We start from the raw sequence: 19,868 nt of genomic DNA, 5'->3' as shown, positions 1-19,868 counted from the left end.
GTATAGAAAAGACTAAACCCTTGTTCCATTTCTGATAACTTTTCAATTCATCCTTCCAGAGTATATCTCCTTGATCTTCTCTGCAGTCTGCCCTTTGTTCAATGATTGTTCATCCCATTGTGGGAACAATCATTATTCCTTTCAATGTTGTGCCTTTTACCATCCTCTGCACTAACTACCCTTCCTAAAATTCTCACGTCTCCATCATTTACTCTTCCCAGAATTCTGCTCTCTTAACCCTTCCTAAGATTGTTCCACTCAATCATTGACTTTTCACAAAATTGTCCTCACCCCACTAAATAACTTTTCCAAGCATTCTCTTTCAGTAATTACCCTTTCCAAGGTTCTCCTCTCTCTGGTAATAAACCGTCATGAAATTCTCCTCTCTCCATTATTAACTCTTCCCATGATTATCCTCTCTCAATTTTTTTTTACGTTCCTGACATTCTCCTTCTTGGTACAACTATGCTTCCCAAGATGCCCCCTCTGTTCAGATATTGTACTTTTTGAGTATTGTCCCTCTTTCTTCAGGAATCTTTCCTGAGATTCTTTTTTTTGCTGATTTTTTTTTCTACTAAATACCTGGTATTTTCCTGTATTCAATGATTAACATCCCAGAGCTTCTGTTGTTAAGGATCACCTTTCTGAGATTCTCCTTCATGTTAACATGTTTAAAAAAATATAGATTTACATATAGTGACCTGAAACCATACTTATTTGTTCCTTCTAGTTGTTGGCTTAGAAAAGATCTCATCTGGAGTTTCCTTGGTCCAGTTTGTGTGTTTATTACTGTGAGTATTTAAAAGGAGACTTCTTGTACTGACTGTATCATTATCTCTAGCTAGTTACATTTTGGGTTGTCCTTAAGGCCCCTTTCACACACGCTGTCCGTTTGTCCGTTTTTTCATCCATCTGTTGACGGATGAAAAACGGACATCAATGCATCTCTATGTAAAAATGGATGAAAGACGGATAACAACTGACGAAAAACGGATAACAACTGACGAAAAACGGATGACAACTGACGTTGTGTGAAAGGGGCCTAAGGCTTCTGATTTTAGAAGCAACAACTATAAAACAGTTTGTATCTATGGATTTCCAAGAGCCTCTGCATAACTCCTGTGAGGTATCAACCAAGTTGGAGTGTTTTTATCAGTGGGCAGTTGTCCTCCCCAGATACGTGTCAGCACAAGGGAGGAGAAGTTTTAAGTTATAATCTAGAAAAACATGCAAGCATGTTTGCAGGATACAAATAGTAGAGCTAGCCATACACTGTAACGTTGGCTATACGTTAGTAGAATTTGGTTTTAAATTATTAGTTTTAAGAACATCCATTCAATTATCTAACTGTTAGTTGGATCAAGTCAAAGTTTGTTTTTAACTGCAGTGATAAAAAAAAATTTGAAGGAGCAGGATAGAAGTTTTTTCTCGAACAAACAAATTTCTAACAGCGCATGTGATTTTCGTTTGGAAAATGTATATATATTCCTGAATCAAATGTTAAAAGCAAACAATAGGTTGATGTTCTTTCAGACAACATGGGTGCAAATGTTTATTTGAAAATCTACTAGTGTATAGCCAGCTTTAGGTGGATGGAGAAATCCCCCTCTGCAGATAGGCTAACTGCAGCCACTGATCAACAAGAAATTTCCAACATATCAACAGAAGTTGAATAAAGAAAGGACTTCTGTCAAGCATAGGAGCCCACCCTCTGATCGAAACTTGGACAGTCCCTGCTGAATTGGCCGAATTTCGATCAGTGCATGGTCAGTGTAAGTTTCATCTAGATAGAAGATCTTTCTGAAGATGATCTGACCACTGTAAAAAAATGTTTGGCCAACTCTTTGTTTCTCTCAATGTGTTTCCTCAGATAAACTTCATCCTCTTGGTTCTTACATTTGTGCTCCTCAAGAAGAAGCTGGCATCTCTCAATAAAAATGTTTCAACATTAAAACACACCCGGTAGGTATGGCATGTATACAGGTTTTTTTTAGTAAGGGAAAGTACAATATACAAAGTGTAGCAACAAAAAGCAGCCATTTAAAGTTCAACTTTTTCTGATATCTGCAAACTTAAATTTGATTGACTGCTTTGCAATATTGCACAATTCATACCCTCATTACTTTTTTAATAACTTCATTTCATAAACTTAAAAGTGTGAACAGTGGTGTAACTGTTGTCATGGCAGACTATGTGGGTGTGGAGGGCATTAGAGACTGTTGAGAGAAGGGTATGTTTTCCTGGTTCGGGCGTTGTAACATTATAAAAATGAACGTTATGCCTCGGCTGCTCTATGTGCTACAAGCCCTGCCAATTTATGTTCCCTAGGCCTTCCTCAGGAAGATAAACAAGACCTTTTGTAGGTTTCTTTGGCTCCAGAGCCCCCCCCCCCCCCAGTTCTTCGCATGCCCAAACTGAGTGGTGGCATGGCCTTCCTGGACGCAACGCTGTATTATGCCTTTTATCATCTTGCCAGGGTCGTGGATTGGCATGTGCACGGATCTCTGGAACACCGGAATCTTTACTCTGGGGCACCTCCACACTGCCTAGATGAGCCTCAGATCACCCGACCATAGGAACCACGCTGTGGCTGGGGCGGAAGCTGTGCAAGGACGGCACGGTTGCCACTTTGCCTTCTCCTCTGTTTCCGGTTCTTGGGAATCGAGACTTCATCCCGGGCATGACGGAACCGTGTTTTTGTACCCTCAGGACGAGGGGTCGCTACCAAGCCAGACACTTCATTAGCCGCAGGCAGTGGGTCTCTCGGCAGACTCTCTTCTCAGACAGCTCCTTTTCAGCCTTGTCCTTCTGGAAAAAGATACAGTTAGCTCACTTCCTGCACTCCCTGCCATCAGTGGACCCCTTCATGTGCCGCCTCACTCCTTTCGAAGAACTCTGTTCATCGGATTCTCCGTTACGCCACACGATCTCCACGCTGTATCCACTTCTGCTGAGCCCGGAGCCTGACTTTAGACCCTTATACTTAACACGATGGGAAAGGGATTTGGGACTCTCCCTGTCTGACCATCAAGTGGAGCATATTTTCTTCTTCACCTATAAGACTTCTATGTGCTCCAAATACCAGGAGGCCAGATACAAGTTCCTGACCAGATGGTACTACACCCCAGCCAGGTTGCATAAGATGTTTCCCTCATGTTCTGATCTTTGTTGGCGCTGCGGGGAAGAGGTTGGTTCCCTTCTCCACATCTTTTGGTCCTGTGGCCGCCTACGCCCTTTCTGGTCTGAGGTTCTCCGCATTTCGCAGAAATACACAGACCATGCCCTCACTCTAGACCCGGCGCTCTTCCTCCTCCACCACAATAGTTTTCCGCGTAATCCTATCGTAAATCGATCTTGCCGCTCCGGTTCACGGCGGCAAAGAGCTGCATCCCTCTACTCTGGAAGCAGTCACAGCCTCCCACAGTCGCAATGTGGCTGAGAAAAGTGGCAAATATTAATGAAATGGAAGACCTTGTGGCGGCCGAACGAGGCTCGCGAGAGAAGTTCCTCAACCGTTGGTACTACTGGCATGAGTTTAGCTTTTCCGCAGAATACAAAGATTTGATCGCTTAACTGGATGCTGGCGATCGGGATGGCCGTCTCCCCCCTCACATGCCTATCCTTACCCTCTCCTTGCTCTCTAGTCTCTACCCCTTCTACTGCTTTCTACTCTCCTCTCCCTTCTCTCCCTCCTGGTTTTTTTTTTTTCCCCTCCTGGAAAACCCCATTCCCCCTGGGCATTTGTGCACTTTTTATACAGAGCTGATTGCGGGAAAGTCGGGCTGTCGACTGAGTTCCTCTTCATCTCCTCGGGCTGGCCACTTGAGAGATGCCGGTGGAGGGGGGACTCCTCTGGAGGCTTTGAGCTCCGCGGCCTGCTCTCTCGATTTTTCATATAATGTTATTGTAGTAAGATTATACGCTCTTCCTTGTGTTTTTCTGTCTCATGACTTGCTGCATGTTCATCTACTGTTTTTAGACGCCTGCCAATGTATGATTGTATTGTATGTTATGCCCTTCCCTTTTTTCAATAAACCTTGAATTTGCAAAAAAAAGAGACTGTTGAGGCAAATAAGACACAGAACATTTTTTTGCACCTGATGATAACACAGGCATACAGATCATTAAAGATTGGAGAGGTTGTATTGTCACAGATTTTGAGCCCCTGTGAAGTCAGTATCTGAGCTGACCTCACATGTACAGAGTCTTCAGGGTCCTCACTAGTCCCAGTAAAAAATAAATATGAAGGGAGCACTAATATTTAATAGTAGTACCCCAACTGCTCCTAAACCCTTTGTTCAAACAATACTATGCAAATATCCACAAACACAATAACCAGTATTATAAGTGAATATACCATATATGATCAATATTTAAAGTTAATAATTTCAGTGTCCATAAAAATCGAATTCTTCTATGTGCTCCAATAATATCACTTCCACCATGATGTTTACTCATGTGAAAAATTACTCCCCAGACAGTAATGACCTCTTTTACAAAAAGAAGGTCACTTAGAGCTTTGTTCCTTTAAATCTTCATTCTATCCTTTTACCATGCTGGCCCCTTAGATGTGGGTAAAAAATCTTGCTTTAGAAAAATCCTCCTTCTTGGGGAAAGATACCAGATCTGTCCACTAATGTCTCCTCCACTCCACCATGTAAACCAAAAGATGGTAATAGTATATGGTGTAGTCATTTTTATTTATATATAGTAAGCAGAGATGTATAGTAACGAAGTAGAACTACTTAAGTACTGTACTTAAGTACCGAATCTGTACTTTCCTAGAGTAGAATTTTTTTCTCCTACTTCTACTTTTACTTCACTACATTTTTTCGATGATTTCGATACTTCTACTCCGATATTTTTTTTTTGTGCTGCATCGTTACTCGTTACTTTTCTATGCCTTTCCCTTTTTCTTTTTTGTTTGGTTTCCCTCCTTACTGCTCTCTCCTACTCTTTCAATTATCCTCCCTATTCTGCCTTCCTCCCTCCCCTCCCCTTTTCTATAGGAAGGCAAAGGTAAAGATACCCCCCTTTTTCATGGGTATCTGATCTCTGGCCATTTGGGTAGCGTTGTTCCGCTCCAGGCTTCCGCTGGGCCGGCGTGGAGTGCTCCCACATGCGCCTCTCGGCACTCTGACATGTGTGGCGGCCTTCGGCCACTCCGCTCCTCCCCTCCTTGTCTCCATTCGCTGACGTCTCAGTGCTGGGAGGCGGGGATTCCGGCGGCCGCGCAGTAGAGGCACGTGCGCATGCGCAGTGTGATCGAGGCACTGGCGGCCATCTTGGTTAAGGGAAACAAGGGGGGGTCTCTGATGTAAGGGGGGGCTTTGTGTGGGTGGTCTCTGGTGTAAGGGGGCTCTGTGTGGGGGGTCTTTGATGTAAGGGGGGTCTCTGATGTAAGGGGGGCTCTGTGTGGGAGGGCTCTGATGTAAGGGGAGCTCTGTGTGGAGGGGCTCTGATGTAGGGGGAGCTCTGTGGGGGGCTCTATGGGGGGGGCTCTGATGTAAGGGGGGCTCTGTGGGGATGGTCTCTGATGTAAGGGGGCTCTGTGTTGGGGTCTCTGGATGTAAGGGTGGCTTTGTGTGAGGGGTCTCTAAAGTAAGGGGGCTTTGTGTGGGGGGTCTCTGATATAAGGGGGGCTCTATGTGGGGGTCTCTGATGTAAAGGGGGCTTTGTGTGGGGGGTCTTTGATGTAAGGGGGCTCTGTGTGGGGGTCTCTGATGTAAGGGGGCGCTGTGTGGGGGGTCTTTGATGTAAGGGGGCTCTGTGTAGGGGTCTCTGGTGTAAGGGGGATCTGTGTGGGGGGTCTCTGATGTAAGGGAGCTCTGTGTGGGGGTCTCTGATGTAAGGGGTCTCTGTGTGGGGGTCTCTGGATGTAAGGCGGGCTTTGTGTGAGGGGTCTCTAAAGTAAGGGGGCTTTGTGTGGGGGGTCTCTGATGTAAGGGGGGCTCTGTGTGGGGGGTCTCTGATGTAAAGGGGGCTTTGTGTGGGGGGTCTTTGATGTAAGGGGGCTCTGTGTGGGGGGTCTCTGATGTAAGGGGGTGCTGTGTGGGTGGTCTTTGATGTAAGCGGGCTCTGTGTGGGGGGGTCTCTGGTGTAAGGGGGCTCTGTGTAGGAGGTCTCTGAAGTAAGGAGGCTCTGTGTGGGGGTCTCTGATGTAAGGGGTCTCTGTGTGGGGGGGTCTCTGATGTGTGGGGGTCTCTGATGTAAGGCGGCTCTGTGTGGGGGGGTCTCTGATGTAAGGGGGACTCTGTGTGGGAGGGCTCTGATGTGGAGGGCTCTGATGTAAGGGGAGCTCTGTGTGGAGGGGCTCTGATGTAAGGGGAGCTCTGTGGGGGGCTCTATGGGGAGGGCTCTGATGTAAGGGGGGCTCTGTGGGGATGGTATCTGATGTAAGGGGGCTCTGTGTTGGGGTCTCTGATGTAAGGGGGGCTTTGTGTGAGGGGTCTCTAAAGTAAGGGGGCTTTGTGTGGGGATGGTCTCTGATGTAAGGGGGCTCTGTGTTGGGGTCTCTGATGTAAGGGGGGCTTTGTGTGGGGGGCTCTGATGTAAGGGGGCTCTGTGGGGGGGTCTCTGATGTAAGGGGAGCTCTGTGTGGGGGGGTCTCTGATGTAAAGGGGGCTCTGTATGGGGGTCTCTGATGTAAGGGGGCTCTGTGTGGGGGGGTCTCTGATGTAAAGGGGGGGCTTTGTGTGGGTGGTCTCTGGTGTAAGGGGGCTCTGTGTGGGGGGGTCTTTGATGTAAGGGGGGTCTCTGATGTAAGGGGGGCTCTGTGTGGGAGGGCTCTGATGTAAGGGGAGCTCTGTGTGGAGGGGCTCTGATGTAGGGGGAGCTCTGTGGGGGGCTCTATGGGGGGGGCTCTGATGTAAGGGGGGCTCTGTGGGGATGGTCTCTGATGTAAGGGGGCTCTGTGTTGGGGTCTCTGGATGTAAGGGTGGCTTTGTGTGAGGGGTCTCTAAAGTAAGGGGGCTTTGTGTGGGGGGTCTCTGATATAAGGGGGGCTCTATGTGGGGGTCTCTGATGTAAAGGGGGCTTTGTGTGGGGGGTCTTTGATGTAAGGGGGCTCTGTGTGGGGGTCTCTGATGTAAGGGGGCGCTGTGTGGGGGGTCTTTGATGTAAGGGGGCTCTGTGTAGGGGTCTCTGGTGTAAGGGGGATCTGTGTGGGGGGTCTCTGATGTAAGGGAGCTCTGTGTGGGGGTCTCTGATGTAAGGGGTCTCTGTGTGGGGGTCTCTGGATGTAAGGCGGGCTTTGTGTGAGGGGTCTCTAAAGTAAGGGGGCTTTGTGTGGGGGGTCTCTGATGTAAGGGGGGCTCTGTGTGGGGGGTCTCTGATGTAAAGGGGGCTTTGTGTGGGGGGTCTTTGATGTAAGGGGGCTCTGTGTGGGGGGTCTCTGATGTAAGGGGGTGCTGTGTGGGGGGTCTTTGATGTAAGCGGGCTCTGTGTGGGGGGGTCTCTGGTGTAAGGGGGCTCTGTGTAGGAGGTCTCTGAAGTAAGGAGGCTCTGTGTGGGGGTCTCTGATGTAAGGGGTCTCTGTGTGGGGGGGTCTCTGATGTGTGGGGGTCTCTGATGTAAGGCGGCTCTGTGTGGGGGGGTCTCTGATGTAAGGGGGACTCTGTGTGGGAGGGCTCTGATGTGGAGGGCTCTGATGTAAGGGGAGCTCTGTGTGGAGGGGCTCTGATGTAAGGGGAGCTCTGTGGGGGGCTCTATGGGGAGGGCTCTGATGTAAGGGGGGCTCTGTGGGGATGGTATCTGATGTAAGGGGGCTCTGTGTTGGGGTCTCTGATGTAAGGGGGGCTTTGTGTGAGGGGTCTCTAAAGTAAGGGGGCTTTGTGTGGGGATGGTCTCTGATGTAAGGGGGCTCTGTGTTGGGGTCTCTGATGTAAGGGGGGCTTTGTGTGGGGGGCTCTGATGTAAGGGGGCTCTGTGGGGGGGTCTCTGATGTAAGGGGAGCTCTGTGTGGGGGGGTCTCTGATGTAAAGGGGGCTCTGTATGGGGGTCTCTGATGTAAGGGGGCTCTGTGTGGGGGGGTCTCTGATGTAAAGGGGGCTCTTTGTGGGGGCTGGGGGTCTCTGCTTTAAGGGTGCTCTGTGTGGGGGGTCTCTGATGTAAGTGGGGCCTCTGTGGGGGGTTTCTGTTGTAAGGGGGCTCCGTTGGGGGGTCTCTGATGTAAGGGGGGTCTCTAATGTAAGGGGGGCTAAGTTTGTAGTGATCATAAAAAAGAAAGGTCAAATGAAGTGCAAAAAAAGTGCAAGAAAAAATGTGCAGGGCGCTGGTGGGGGCGCCACAGGATCAGCTCGCACAGGGCGCTTGAACACCTAAGGTCGGCCCTGGTTGGGAGGTTCTTTCCCATTAACAGCAGATATGAAATTATATTCATCTTGTTTTGTCACATATATATATTTGAAGATTCACAATATTTTGAACTTTTTATTGACTTAGATTTCATACACTCTTCCTTTATTTCATTATTGGAATATATTGTTGTATATCACATTGGTTTATATATAATTTGGCGCACCAATAAGCTGTGGAGAAAAAAAACAGGCAGGGAAGAGAAGGAGGGATGCTTTAAAAGGGGAAGGAAGGGACATACTTTATCTGTTTTTTGTTTACAAAAAGTTACAGCCTAAGGAATTGTGATTGTCCTTTAGGTTAATCATTTGAAAAAATCATTTGAAATAAATTCAAATAATAAAAAACAATATGATGTTCAAACTTTTGACTTCTTTCTTTAATAACTACATAACACAGTACTTCTACTTCTACTTTCAGTACTTGAGTAGAATTTTTTTTCAAAACTACTGGTACTTTTTACTTTTAGTACTTAAGTAGCAATTTTTTTGAAAAAACTACTTGCAATACTTAAGTAAAAAAAATGTTGAATACTTTAGTACTTCCACTAAGTAACTTTTTCTGCGAGCACTTCCACTTTTACTTAAGTCACTTTTTGATCGAGCACTTGTACTTTTACTCAAGTAGAAATTTTGAGTACTTTATACAAGTCTGATAGTAAGTAAACAAATAAAAGAATATTGCTGACATTAAAATGTGCCTATAAATTAGCACTAATATATCCCGCCTGTTTTCAATAACAACGCCACCGCTCCACTCATGTCCTGGAGACAGCGGGTGTTACTCTGACCAGAAGTTCGGGCCTTGAAGTTGTGCACGGGATGTTCTGCCTCTACGCACGTTTCGTCAACCTGACGTCAGAAGGTCTGTGGGCGTCATATTGTTGTAGCCTTTTATAGTCCAGTAGAACCTCCCTCCCCAATACAACATCATGAAAATCTCCTCCTCTCTGGGCCAAAAAAACTCCTCCCCTATACAACTTTTATAATCGGTGATACGCATACCCACGATCCATATACCCTCTGTGCTACACTAATAAAATGATATCACTTAAACGCCATACTGTATACCTGTGCCGTATAATGAACTGATTATTAATATTTAATCAAATATTATTAGGATATTTAAAAATATTATCATCATACATAATGCCTTGCCATTTAAAATAAATAAGCTTAACTCCATTTGCTACCTACAGTATATTATAAATGCAAGTATCTGATAAAAATGAATATAACATGGTTTAAAAATCATTTAAAAACTATTTAAAAACTCATGAGGTTAGAACTCCCTACAGTTAATATATCCTTTTACCAGAACTGGGGTCTAACTATCCCACTTCTTATTAACTTCTTAGTTTTTAGCCTCTAGCACCTTAGTAGTTTATATCTAAAAATCTGTCAAGTAGCAGTTTAAGTCTATTTCAATATTCATACAATCAGGCTGAAGAGACCCCATTTCATTTATCCATTTTGTTTCCTGTTGGGATAATTGTTTCATAATTATACTCCCCCGCCAATGTTTCTGAATACTATTAATATCATAAAAACGTACAGAAATCAATCTTTAATATGGAACATGCTAAAGTGGTTTTACATGCTATGCTTCCTATAACCTTTCCTAATATCATTCAAATGTTTATAAATTCTGCTGCGTAACGTGTGTGTGTTTCTGCCCACATATTATTGAGTGCAGCAGGGGTAGGGCCGGTGCTAGACCATTTTGCACCCTAGGTAAAGCCAGCTACTCCCCCCCCCCCCAAAAAAAAGACATACAGGGGTACGGTATGTGATTGAGTGCTGAAGGGCTGCCCTACTCCAGTATTTGTGCGTTGGGGCGGTCCAGAAGCAGATATATACAAAAGCAGCAGTCTTTTATTATAATAATAATAATATTATATTATATAAGATATAATATTATATTTACTGCTGTTGTATAATATTGGGGATCACACAAGACTGCTGCTTTTGTATACATTGTTTTTTCTTGCTGATATAATATTAGGGAATTGTACACAAGACTGCTGCTTACTGTATGTAATTTACTTCTGATATCACACATTGGTCCACCATCCATCCCGATTTCTTCTCTCATCTAGATCATCAATTCAGTATTCAATATTTGTCCATGACCATACTACAATAAATATGTACATAATACTGTACACAGGAAATTCCAAAAAGGATTGCTGCAGCGCAGACTGTGTAAATTCTGTTTGTCTACGGCTTGAGATAGGCAGCAGTTATTACAGGCCACACTATCTGACTGACACACTGTACCTTCTATTCCAATCTCTTCTTAGACTGAGCCACACCGTGTGGGACAGACAGCCAGGGGACTACACGGGCTCCTCTGCTGCGGGTGGGACTGGAGTGGATGAGGAAATTGTCACGTTGAGGTTGGCGGCGCACCCGCGTTCAGCACCTCATTGGCTGGCATGACACCTGTCCTGGGCACACAGTGCCAGCAAGGCTGCAGGGATTGGTGGGGGCAGCATCACTAACACCAATCCTATGTGCACAGGATTGTGAGGCCTACACACTGCACAGGCACAGCAGCAAAAAACTCAGTGAACGGCACTCAGAGACTCAGCACTGACACAGTTACAACACTATTCTGGCAAAGCCGCGGCTTCCGCCGGGACAGGCGGACTGACAGGGTGATCCATCTGGGCCGGTCTGCACCCTCCCGACTGGGCTAGGCAGCCGTGCGCCCCTAGGCGGCTGCCTAGTTCACCTAGCGGGAGCGTCAGCCCTTTGCAGGGGCATGCCAACACCTACAACACACCATGTGTCACAAGTGATGAACTGTCTCACTTGGTACTCCCTACTCATAACAAAGGAACGAAATGTCTTACTTTGCGATATTGCACATTTCATGCCCTCATTATTCCGGGTGGTCTTGCAAGCCTTACACCTTGAGCACCAAATAAAACCTATTCTATCCCAAAAAGGTGCCCACTTTCTTGGGAGGGCCCAGGACATTGGGAGCAATCTTTTCCCTTAGTCCTGGTGCTCTCCTATAAATTAATCGAGGTTTATGGGGAAGTATCTTTTTTAGTTCACTATCTTTTACTGAAATAGGCTGAACTTCTTTACAGCTTTTTCAACCTCCTTATATTGTTTATTATACCCTGTGATAAAGGCCATCTCGGATTTATGGGGGAAGTTCCAATGCCATCTTTAACGCAGGCCAAAAGGGGCAGCTGCCCTGGGCATTTTTGTGGGTCCCAAAGCTGCTGCCCCTTGAGCCCACGCTGCCACAAATTAGTTTCCCGGTGTAGCTGGGCAACCAATCCCAGGGGCAATTAACCATTAGAACACTGAAGATGCAAGTAGGGGGCCCAATGAGAGGCCCTTTTTTTCTGTTTGGGTCACCAGCAGCTGTGTGACATGTAATGAATCAGTAAGAGAGCCGACCGTGGGCCCTGCAGTACTGAGTTTGAGTCTCATCTCCCTCACCACCACTACCAGTCCAGATTTGCTCCCAAGTCCCGCGGATTGTCAGTCATGTGACCGTGGTGGGCTGGACTGCTCGGATGGTACACAGGGAAGGGGTGCGCCGGTGTTCTGCCGAAAGCTCCAACTTGCCAAGATCTCCAACGATGGTACTTCCGGTAAATATACACCAGGAATATTTGGAGATTTTTGACGAGATGCTATAATTAGTGCAGATTGTTAGTCTGCCCGCTAGTAACCAAAAACATGGCCGATTTCAAGGCGGTGACAACTATCAGGTGGACTAACAATCACCATTAATTATAACCTATACCGGAGTGTATACGCTGCTGGTGTTGTGTGAAAACACCAAGTGGTCAAAATCTCCAATTATTCCTGGTGTACAGTCACTGGAAATAACGTAGTTAGAGATCTCGGCAAGTTGGAGTTTTCAGCAGAACACCGGGTATGATGAGTGTACATAGGAGAAGGCCGTGGAAAAGGCTGCTTGACTCATGTGACAGGCTGCAGTCTGATGGGTGCTGGAAGATGGCAGCCTCCAGAAGGGACATGTGCTATTGCTGCTGCTGTGGGGAGAGGAAGAGCTGCAGCCCGGAGGAGCTGGTGAGTGTCACCCAACCACCACCACACCCTGTATACACCCAGCCTGCATCAGTCACCACCCTTCACACCCCTCTATTGAGTGCAGTCACACCTGATATGCTCCATTATATCCCACCATACCCTGTGTACACTCATCATACCCTGCACACACCTATTATACTTGATACCCACAGACCAATGTACAGCCATCCACTCCCTGCAGAGACCTGACACCACCCAACACTCCCCATTGCACCCTATTAAACCTTGCATACACCCATCACACCCCAACAGACCCTGCTAACACCTGTCACCACAGAGTCCCATCCTACTATACTCTGCATACACCAGTCACATAAGCCCTTTTGCACCTCTCACCACCCATCACACTCCACTGTTCCTGCTTACACCAAACACACCCCTCCTACAGCTATAGTCCCCATCACACCCTGTCCTACCCTGTATACACCCATCATACCCTATAAAACACTGTATATACCCCTCCTTCATTGTCCCCGGGCTTTACAGCCTTGTTGCATCCGTCACCATGCAACCTACCACCCCTTCCCTCAATATACAACACTAAAACCCTTCATACACCTGTCCACCCTCTAATCTAAAAAAAACACATTTGGTACATACTCCCTCATACAATCCATCATTTAAATTTGCTATTACCCTAGGTTACCAATCCTTAACGTGTTCGCCTTTTCTCACCACAGGACATGCCATTTACAGCCTTTTCTTCTAATTTTTCCAAAGCTTCTCCATCTCCTTCCTGGACTACTTCTCATTACCCTGTCAGTCTTCCAGAGCTCCTCTTTATTCCTCCATCATTCTTCCTGAGCTCCTCCACATTTTCTTCATTTCCTCCTGAGATTCTCCCAATTCTTCCTGTTAGTATACAAGGTTTGTATTTAATCAGCAACAACCACTGTATGTCATTGCTGTGTGCCTATTATATTGTATGACCACTAGATGGCAGTGTTACATGTGAGTTCATGTTTTGTCTATGCCTCAAAAGAGTAATAAAGAGAATAGTTCCTGCTCCGAAAGAAGCAGCAGCGTTCAGTGAAACAGACTGTCTGCCTGTACTTTGTTTAGCCCCAAAAGGTTATATCTAACAGGTTATGGGCCCAGGACATGTTACAGAAGCCCAGGATATAATACAGATTACCGCTGGATATAGCCAGATACAGTGAGCTAAAGCAAGTGAGTACAGGAGACAGCAACAGAAAGACAAACAGCAGAAATGGCTGCTGCCATCCCCTCAGCAAAGTTCTCCATTGCAAATCTGACAAATCAGAACTACCAATCTTGGAAATTCAAGATGAAAATGCTGCTTATAAGAGAAGGTACGTGGAAATGTATAAATGAATCAAGACCTGCACAGCCCACAGAGGAGTGGTTAGACAGAGATCAGAAAGCACAGAGCACAATCTCCCTGTGCATAGATGATGATCAAATCATACATATATGTAACTGTCAGACTGCTAAAGACATGTGGGAAGAGTTACAGAAAGCACATGAAAGAGTTAATCTCAGCAATAAACTGTATTTAATCAGAAAGCTCTATCAAACTAAGCTACAGAAAGACCAGGACATGCAGGACTATATAAGACAGACCTTAGAGATGGTGGAGAGACTGAGAGGGATTGGAGAAGAGATAAAAGATTTCCATGTTGCAGCGCTGTTATTAAGTGGACTTCCTGAAAGTTATGAGACACTTGTCACAGCACTAGATGATGCACGTCCAGATGATGATCTGACACTGGAATATGTTAAAGGCAAGCTTGTGGATGAATACAAGCGCAAAACTGAATGCATGAGTAATGTGAGTATGTGTTCAGAGACAGCTTTAAAGACAAAATTCAAAAATAAACACAGTAACGTGCAGCTAGAAAAGCGGGAATGCTTTGTGTGCAAGAAACCAGGACACCTAAAAGCAGATTGTAGAATCTGGAAAGCTAGAATGCAAAAACAAAGTGCATTACAACAAGCTAAGAATGTCATAGAAACAAAGGAGTATGCATTCGGATCCAAAAATGGTGTCACCTCTGTGCAAGCATGGTGTGTGGACTCAGGTGCTACAAGTCACATGACAAATGACCGAAGTTTCTTCACTCAGCTTGATGAAAGCAAAACAGAAGGGATAACTACAGCTAATGGACAATTTATGAAATCAGTGGGAATAGGAGATGGCTTTCTATACTGTCCTATCTCTCCAGATGTCACTAAAAAGATCCATATGAGGAATGTTCTGTATGTGCCAGATCTTGAAAGCAACCTTTTGTCAGTAAAGAAACTCACTAACCAAGGCAATTTAGTCACATTTCAGGGTGACAGTTGTATCATAACAAAAGGGGATTGCTTGCTTGCAAAGGCTAAAATCATAGATGAACTGTATCAGCTGAACTGCAGTGAAATGGTTAAAATAGCCAAAGAGGATAAACATTCATACTGCATCCACACTTGGCACAGACGATTGGGGCACAGAAATTCTGATACAATAAAGAAAATAGTTGAGAATAACTATGCAAGTGGTATTAAGATTAATCCATGTGATCACATAATGATTTGTACCAGCTGTATTAAAGGAAAAATGGCAAGGACACCTTTTCCCAAGCAGACCAACAGCAAATCCCAAAAACCTCTGGACTTAATACATTCAGATCTTTGTGGTCCAATGAAAACTATGACTCCAGGAAAGAAAAAATACTTCCTGACCTTCATTGATGATTACTCCAGGTATACCACAGTATTTCTACTTCACAATAAAGATGAAGTGCCAGAGAAATTAGAAGAGTATCTCGCTCAAGTAAATAATATTTTTGGCGGAATGCCCAGAGTACTACGAACAGATAATGGCTCAGAATATACAAGTGGTAAAACACAAGCCATTCTCAGGAAGCATGGAATTATGTTCCAGACAACAGTTCCATATAACCCAGAGCAAAATGAAGTTGCAGAGAGAATGAACCGCACACTGTGTGAAAGTGGGAGGAGCATGCTATTTGATGCTGATATGCCAACTACATACTGGGGAGAAGCTATCACAACTGCATGTTATCTTCAAAATCGTTTGCCGGGAAAAGTAACAACAAAAACTCCATATGAACTGTGGAACAAAAGGAAACCAGATTTAAGACGCATCAGAATTTTTGGAAGTAAAGCCTATGTACACATTCCAAAAGAAAAACGTACAAAATGGGATGCATGTGCAAAAGAAGGTGTGCTTGTGTGGTACAGTGAATCTCAAAAAGGATACAGGATTTTACATCAAGACACAAACAAAGTAACAGTCAGCAGAAGTGTAATTATTGATGAAAGTTCTGTGTGCTCAAAGTTTGAACAACAAACTTTTCAAACTGAGAAAGAATCAACATCAGTCACTCAAGAAAATAAGGAAAGTGATACAGAAATAGAAATAACTGCAGAAGAATCAAAACCTGAAACTGAACCAGAAATACCTTCAGTCAGAAAATCAACCAGAATCAATAAAGGTGTTCCAGCTGAACGTTTATCTTACATAGCTCGCAGAGCTGTTCAAACTGAACCAGGTTCATGGAAAGAGATGCAGAAACTGCCAATGCATGAGAAACAAGTATGGTATAAAGCCGCTGATGAAGAAATGACATCACTCAAAGATCTCCAGACATGGACACTTTCAGAGCTACCTCAAGGTAAACATGCCATAGGATGCAAATGGGTTTTTAAAACCAAATGTAACTCTGAAGGGAAAGTCTGTCGGTACAAGGCAAGGCTGGTTGCTAAAGGTTACTCACAGAAGTTCGGTGAGGACTATGATGCTACTTTTGCTCCAGTTGCTAAACAAAGTACTTTCAGAACACTAATGACAGTGGCTGCCATGCGTACAATGATTGTGAAACATCACGATATTAAGACAGCTTTTCTTAATGGTGATATTGAAGAAGAAATTTACATGTCACAGCCAGAAGGATATTTGAAAAAGGGACAAGAGCATCTTGTCTGCAAGTTGAATAAATCTCTTTATGGCCTTAAACAATCAGCTCGAGCATGGAACCTGAAGATTAATCAAGTTCTACTAAATGAAGGATTTACAAGAAGCAAAGCTGATCCGTGCCTATATGCTAAACAAGTAGACACTGAGTGGATTTAGCTGCTAATTTATGTAGATGACCTGATCATTGCTCACAAAAACGACAATGAAATTGCAAAGTTAACAGGAGTACTCAACAAGCACTTTGAAACTAAAGACCTAGGTGAAGTGGCATATTATCTTGGAATTGACATCCAGCGTGAGAAAGATGGAAGTTTCCTGTTGAATCAGAGTGCAAAAATTGAATCTATTCTTCAGCAATTCAACATGACAGAGGCGAAAGGAGCAAGCACACCTATGGATACAGTCTATCCAAAGTTAGAAGGAGAAGATGATCTTCTCACATCCAATAAACAATACAGACAAGCAGTGGGGGCACTTCTCTACATTGCAACCACTACACGTCCAGACATTGCAGCCAGCATGTCTCTTCTTTGCAGGCGAGTTGATAAACCACGTCAAAGAGACTGGAATGCGATCAAAAGAGTTATGAGATATCTGAAACAGACAAAAGACTTAAATTTTAAACTATCAGCAAGTGGTGGTTTAAACCTCGTCGGATATGTGGACTCCGATTGGGCAGGTGATCACAGCACACGCAAATCCACAAGTGGTTACTTATTAAAATTGGGAGACAGTCCTATATCATGGTCCAGCAAGAAACAGATGTCAGTGGCATTGTCCTCTACAGAAGCTGAATACATATCTGCAGCTTATGCCAGTCAAGAAGTTGTGTGGTTACAGCAATTACTCAAGGATCTTGGAGAAGCAACATCAGAACCTACCGTCTTATTTGAGGATAATCAGGCTTGCATTAAGCTTGCAACAAGTGAGAAAATTAATGGAAGAACCAAGCACATCGATGTCAGACATCATTACATTCATGACTTAGTTGATCAGAAAGTGATTGTACTTGTGTATTGTGAGTCGGAAAAAATGATTGCTGATGCTTTGACAAAGCCACTAGCTAGAACCAGATTTGTGGATCTTAGATCAGAAATGGGATTGACATAGATAGTAGTTGTTGAGTGGGGATGTTAGCATACAAGGTTTGTATTTAATCAGCAACAACCACTGTATGTCATTGCTGTGTGCCTATTACATTGTATGACCACTAGATGGCAGTGTTACATTTGTGAGTTCATGTTTTGTCTATGCCTCAAAAGAGTAATAAAGAGAATAGTTCCTGCTCCGAAAGAAGCAGCAGCGTTCAGTGAAACAACAGACTGTCTGCCTGTACTTTGTTTAGCCCCAAAAGGTTATATCTAACACTTCCCCAGTTTTCCTGAGCTCCTCCTCAATCTTCTCCAGTTCCACCTCAGCTCCTCTTCATTCTTCCCCAGTTTTTCCTGAACTCCTCCTCAATCTTTTCCAGTTCTCCCTGAGCTCCTCTTCATTCTTCCTCAGTTCTTCCTGAGCTCCTCTTCATTCTTCCTCAGTTCTTCATGAGCTCCTCTTCATTCTTCTCCACTTGCACCTGAGCTCCTCTTAATTCTTCCCCAGCTTTTCTGAGCAGCTCATTCTTCCTGAGCCCCTCCTCGTTCTTCTCAAGTTACACCTGAGCTCCTTTTTATTCTATTCATTTTTTTTCTGAGCTCCTCTTCATTCTTCTCAAGTTCCATCTGAGCCCTTAATTTTTCCCCAGTTTTTTTTACTGAGCTCCTCCTCATTCTTCTCCAGTTCCTCTTGAGCTCCTCTTCATTCTTGCTGAGGTACTATCTATTCTTCCTAAGCTCCTCTTCATGTGTAAGGAATAGATACAAATTTGCCATATGATCAGAGTTGTATAAAGTACTCGAAACCCATACTTGAGTAAAAGTACAAGTGCTCGATCAAAAAGTGACTTAAGTGGAAGTGCTTGATCAAAAAGTGACTTGAGTAGAAGTACTAAAGTATTCAACATTTTTGTACTTAAGTATTGCAATTAGTTTTTTTGCTACTCAAGTACTGAAAGAAAAAGTACCAGTAGTTTTGAAAAAAAAATTGCTACTCAAGTACTGAAAGTAAAAGTACAAGTACTGTGTTATGTAGTTATTAAAGAAAGAAGTCAAAAGTTTGAACATCATATTGTTTTTTATTATTTCAAATGCAGCTTTTATTTATACATACAGTAGCATTTATTTTCGTATGCGCTGATAATACACATGTTTTGAGCTTCATGAAACCTGCCATCTACAGTTCTGGCAGTGGTAATTTTTATAATAGTAACGAGTAACAATGCAGCACAAAAAAAAATATTGGAGTAGAAGTATTGAAATCATTGAAAAAATGTAGTGAACTAAAAGTGGAAGTAGGAGAAAAAAATTCTACTCTAGGAAAGTACAGATACCGCCTTTCGGTACTTAAGTACAGTAGTGAAGTAGTTCTACTTAGTTACTATACATCTCTGCATATGATTTAGGTTGGCCATACATGATTCATTTTATTTTTCGTTCAACCAGAGTTCAACCCCAAACACCTCAAATCCTTCCCGCTGTGGTATTGTATTCTGACAGTGGGGAGCCTCCCCCGCTGGCAGAATACAATGATCAGTGTTTCTGGCTGTAGCCAGCGGCACTGATTGTGCAGGAAAAACCCAGCCCCAACAAAATGTTTGCCCAGGGTCTAGTCAACTTTAAAGAAGGCCCTGTATATATCAATTGCGATCAGTTTCTTTAACCACTTTCAGCTTTTAGCACTGTTGCATTTTGAATGACAATCGCGCGGTCATGCAACACTGTACCAAAACCAAATTTATGTAATTTTCCCCCCACAAATAGAGCTTTCTTTTGGTGGTATTTGATCACCGCAAGGTTTTTTCTTTTTTGCTAGACAAATAAAAAAAGTTTGAAAAAAAGATTTTTGTTTATGTTATACAATTTTGTAAATAAATACGTTTTTTCCTGCACTGATGAGCACTGATGAGGCTGCACTGACAGGCACTGATGGGGTGGCACTCATAGGCGGCACTGATAGGCGGCACTGATAAGCGGAACTGATGGGCACTGATAGGTAGTACTGATATGCAGCATTGGTGGGCACTGATAGGCGGCACTGCTGGGCAATGATAGGCGGCACTGCTGGGCAATGATAGGCGGCATTGATGGGCACTGATAGGTGGCACTAATGGGTACTGATAGGTGGCACAGCTTGGATCGCGCGGCCAGCCTGGCGTGCGGTGCCATTTCGCGGCCGGGGGACGGCAAAGTCCCGGCGGGCCAGCTTGGATCGAGCGGCCAGCATGGCGCGCGGTGCCGTTTCGCAGCCGGAGGGCGGCAGCCCCGGCGGGCCAGCTTGGATCGAGTGGCCAGCATGGCGCAGGGTGCCGTTTCGCGGCCGGAAGACGGCAAAGTCCCACACAGTGCCAGGGTGTCTCTCCGGTCACCCTGGCACGGAAGCCGACTTCTCCCCAC

At 44.5% G+C, this 19,868-nt stretch overlaps 1 protein-coding gene across 1 annotated transcript in view; it reads left to right on the top strand.

The window, feature by feature from the left end:
- The window catches only part of LOC309554172 (adhesion G protein-coupled receptor E1-like), a 110,521-nt gene that overhangs the window by 72,000 nt on the left and 18,653 nt on the right, over positions 1 to 19,868 (top strand). Inside the window, exons 11-12 of the mRNA XM_082255789.1 lie at positions 731 to 791; positions 1,871 to 1,962. Of these exons, the coding sequence (XP_082111915.1) occupies positions 731 to 791; positions 1,871 to 1,962 (153 nt within the window). The remainder of the gene's footprint in view (positions 1 to 730; positions 792 to 1,870; positions 1,963 to 19,868) is intronic.

The sequence above is a fragment of the Pelophylax lessonae genome, assembly GCF_965119305.1.
Source record: "Pelophylax lessonae genome assembly, chromosome: 4".
Taxonomy (NCBI): Eukaryota; Metazoa; Chordata; class Amphibia; order Anura; family Ranidae; genus Pelophylax; species Pelophylax lessonae.
This window is presented reverse-complemented; position numbering and strand designations above follow the sequence as displayed.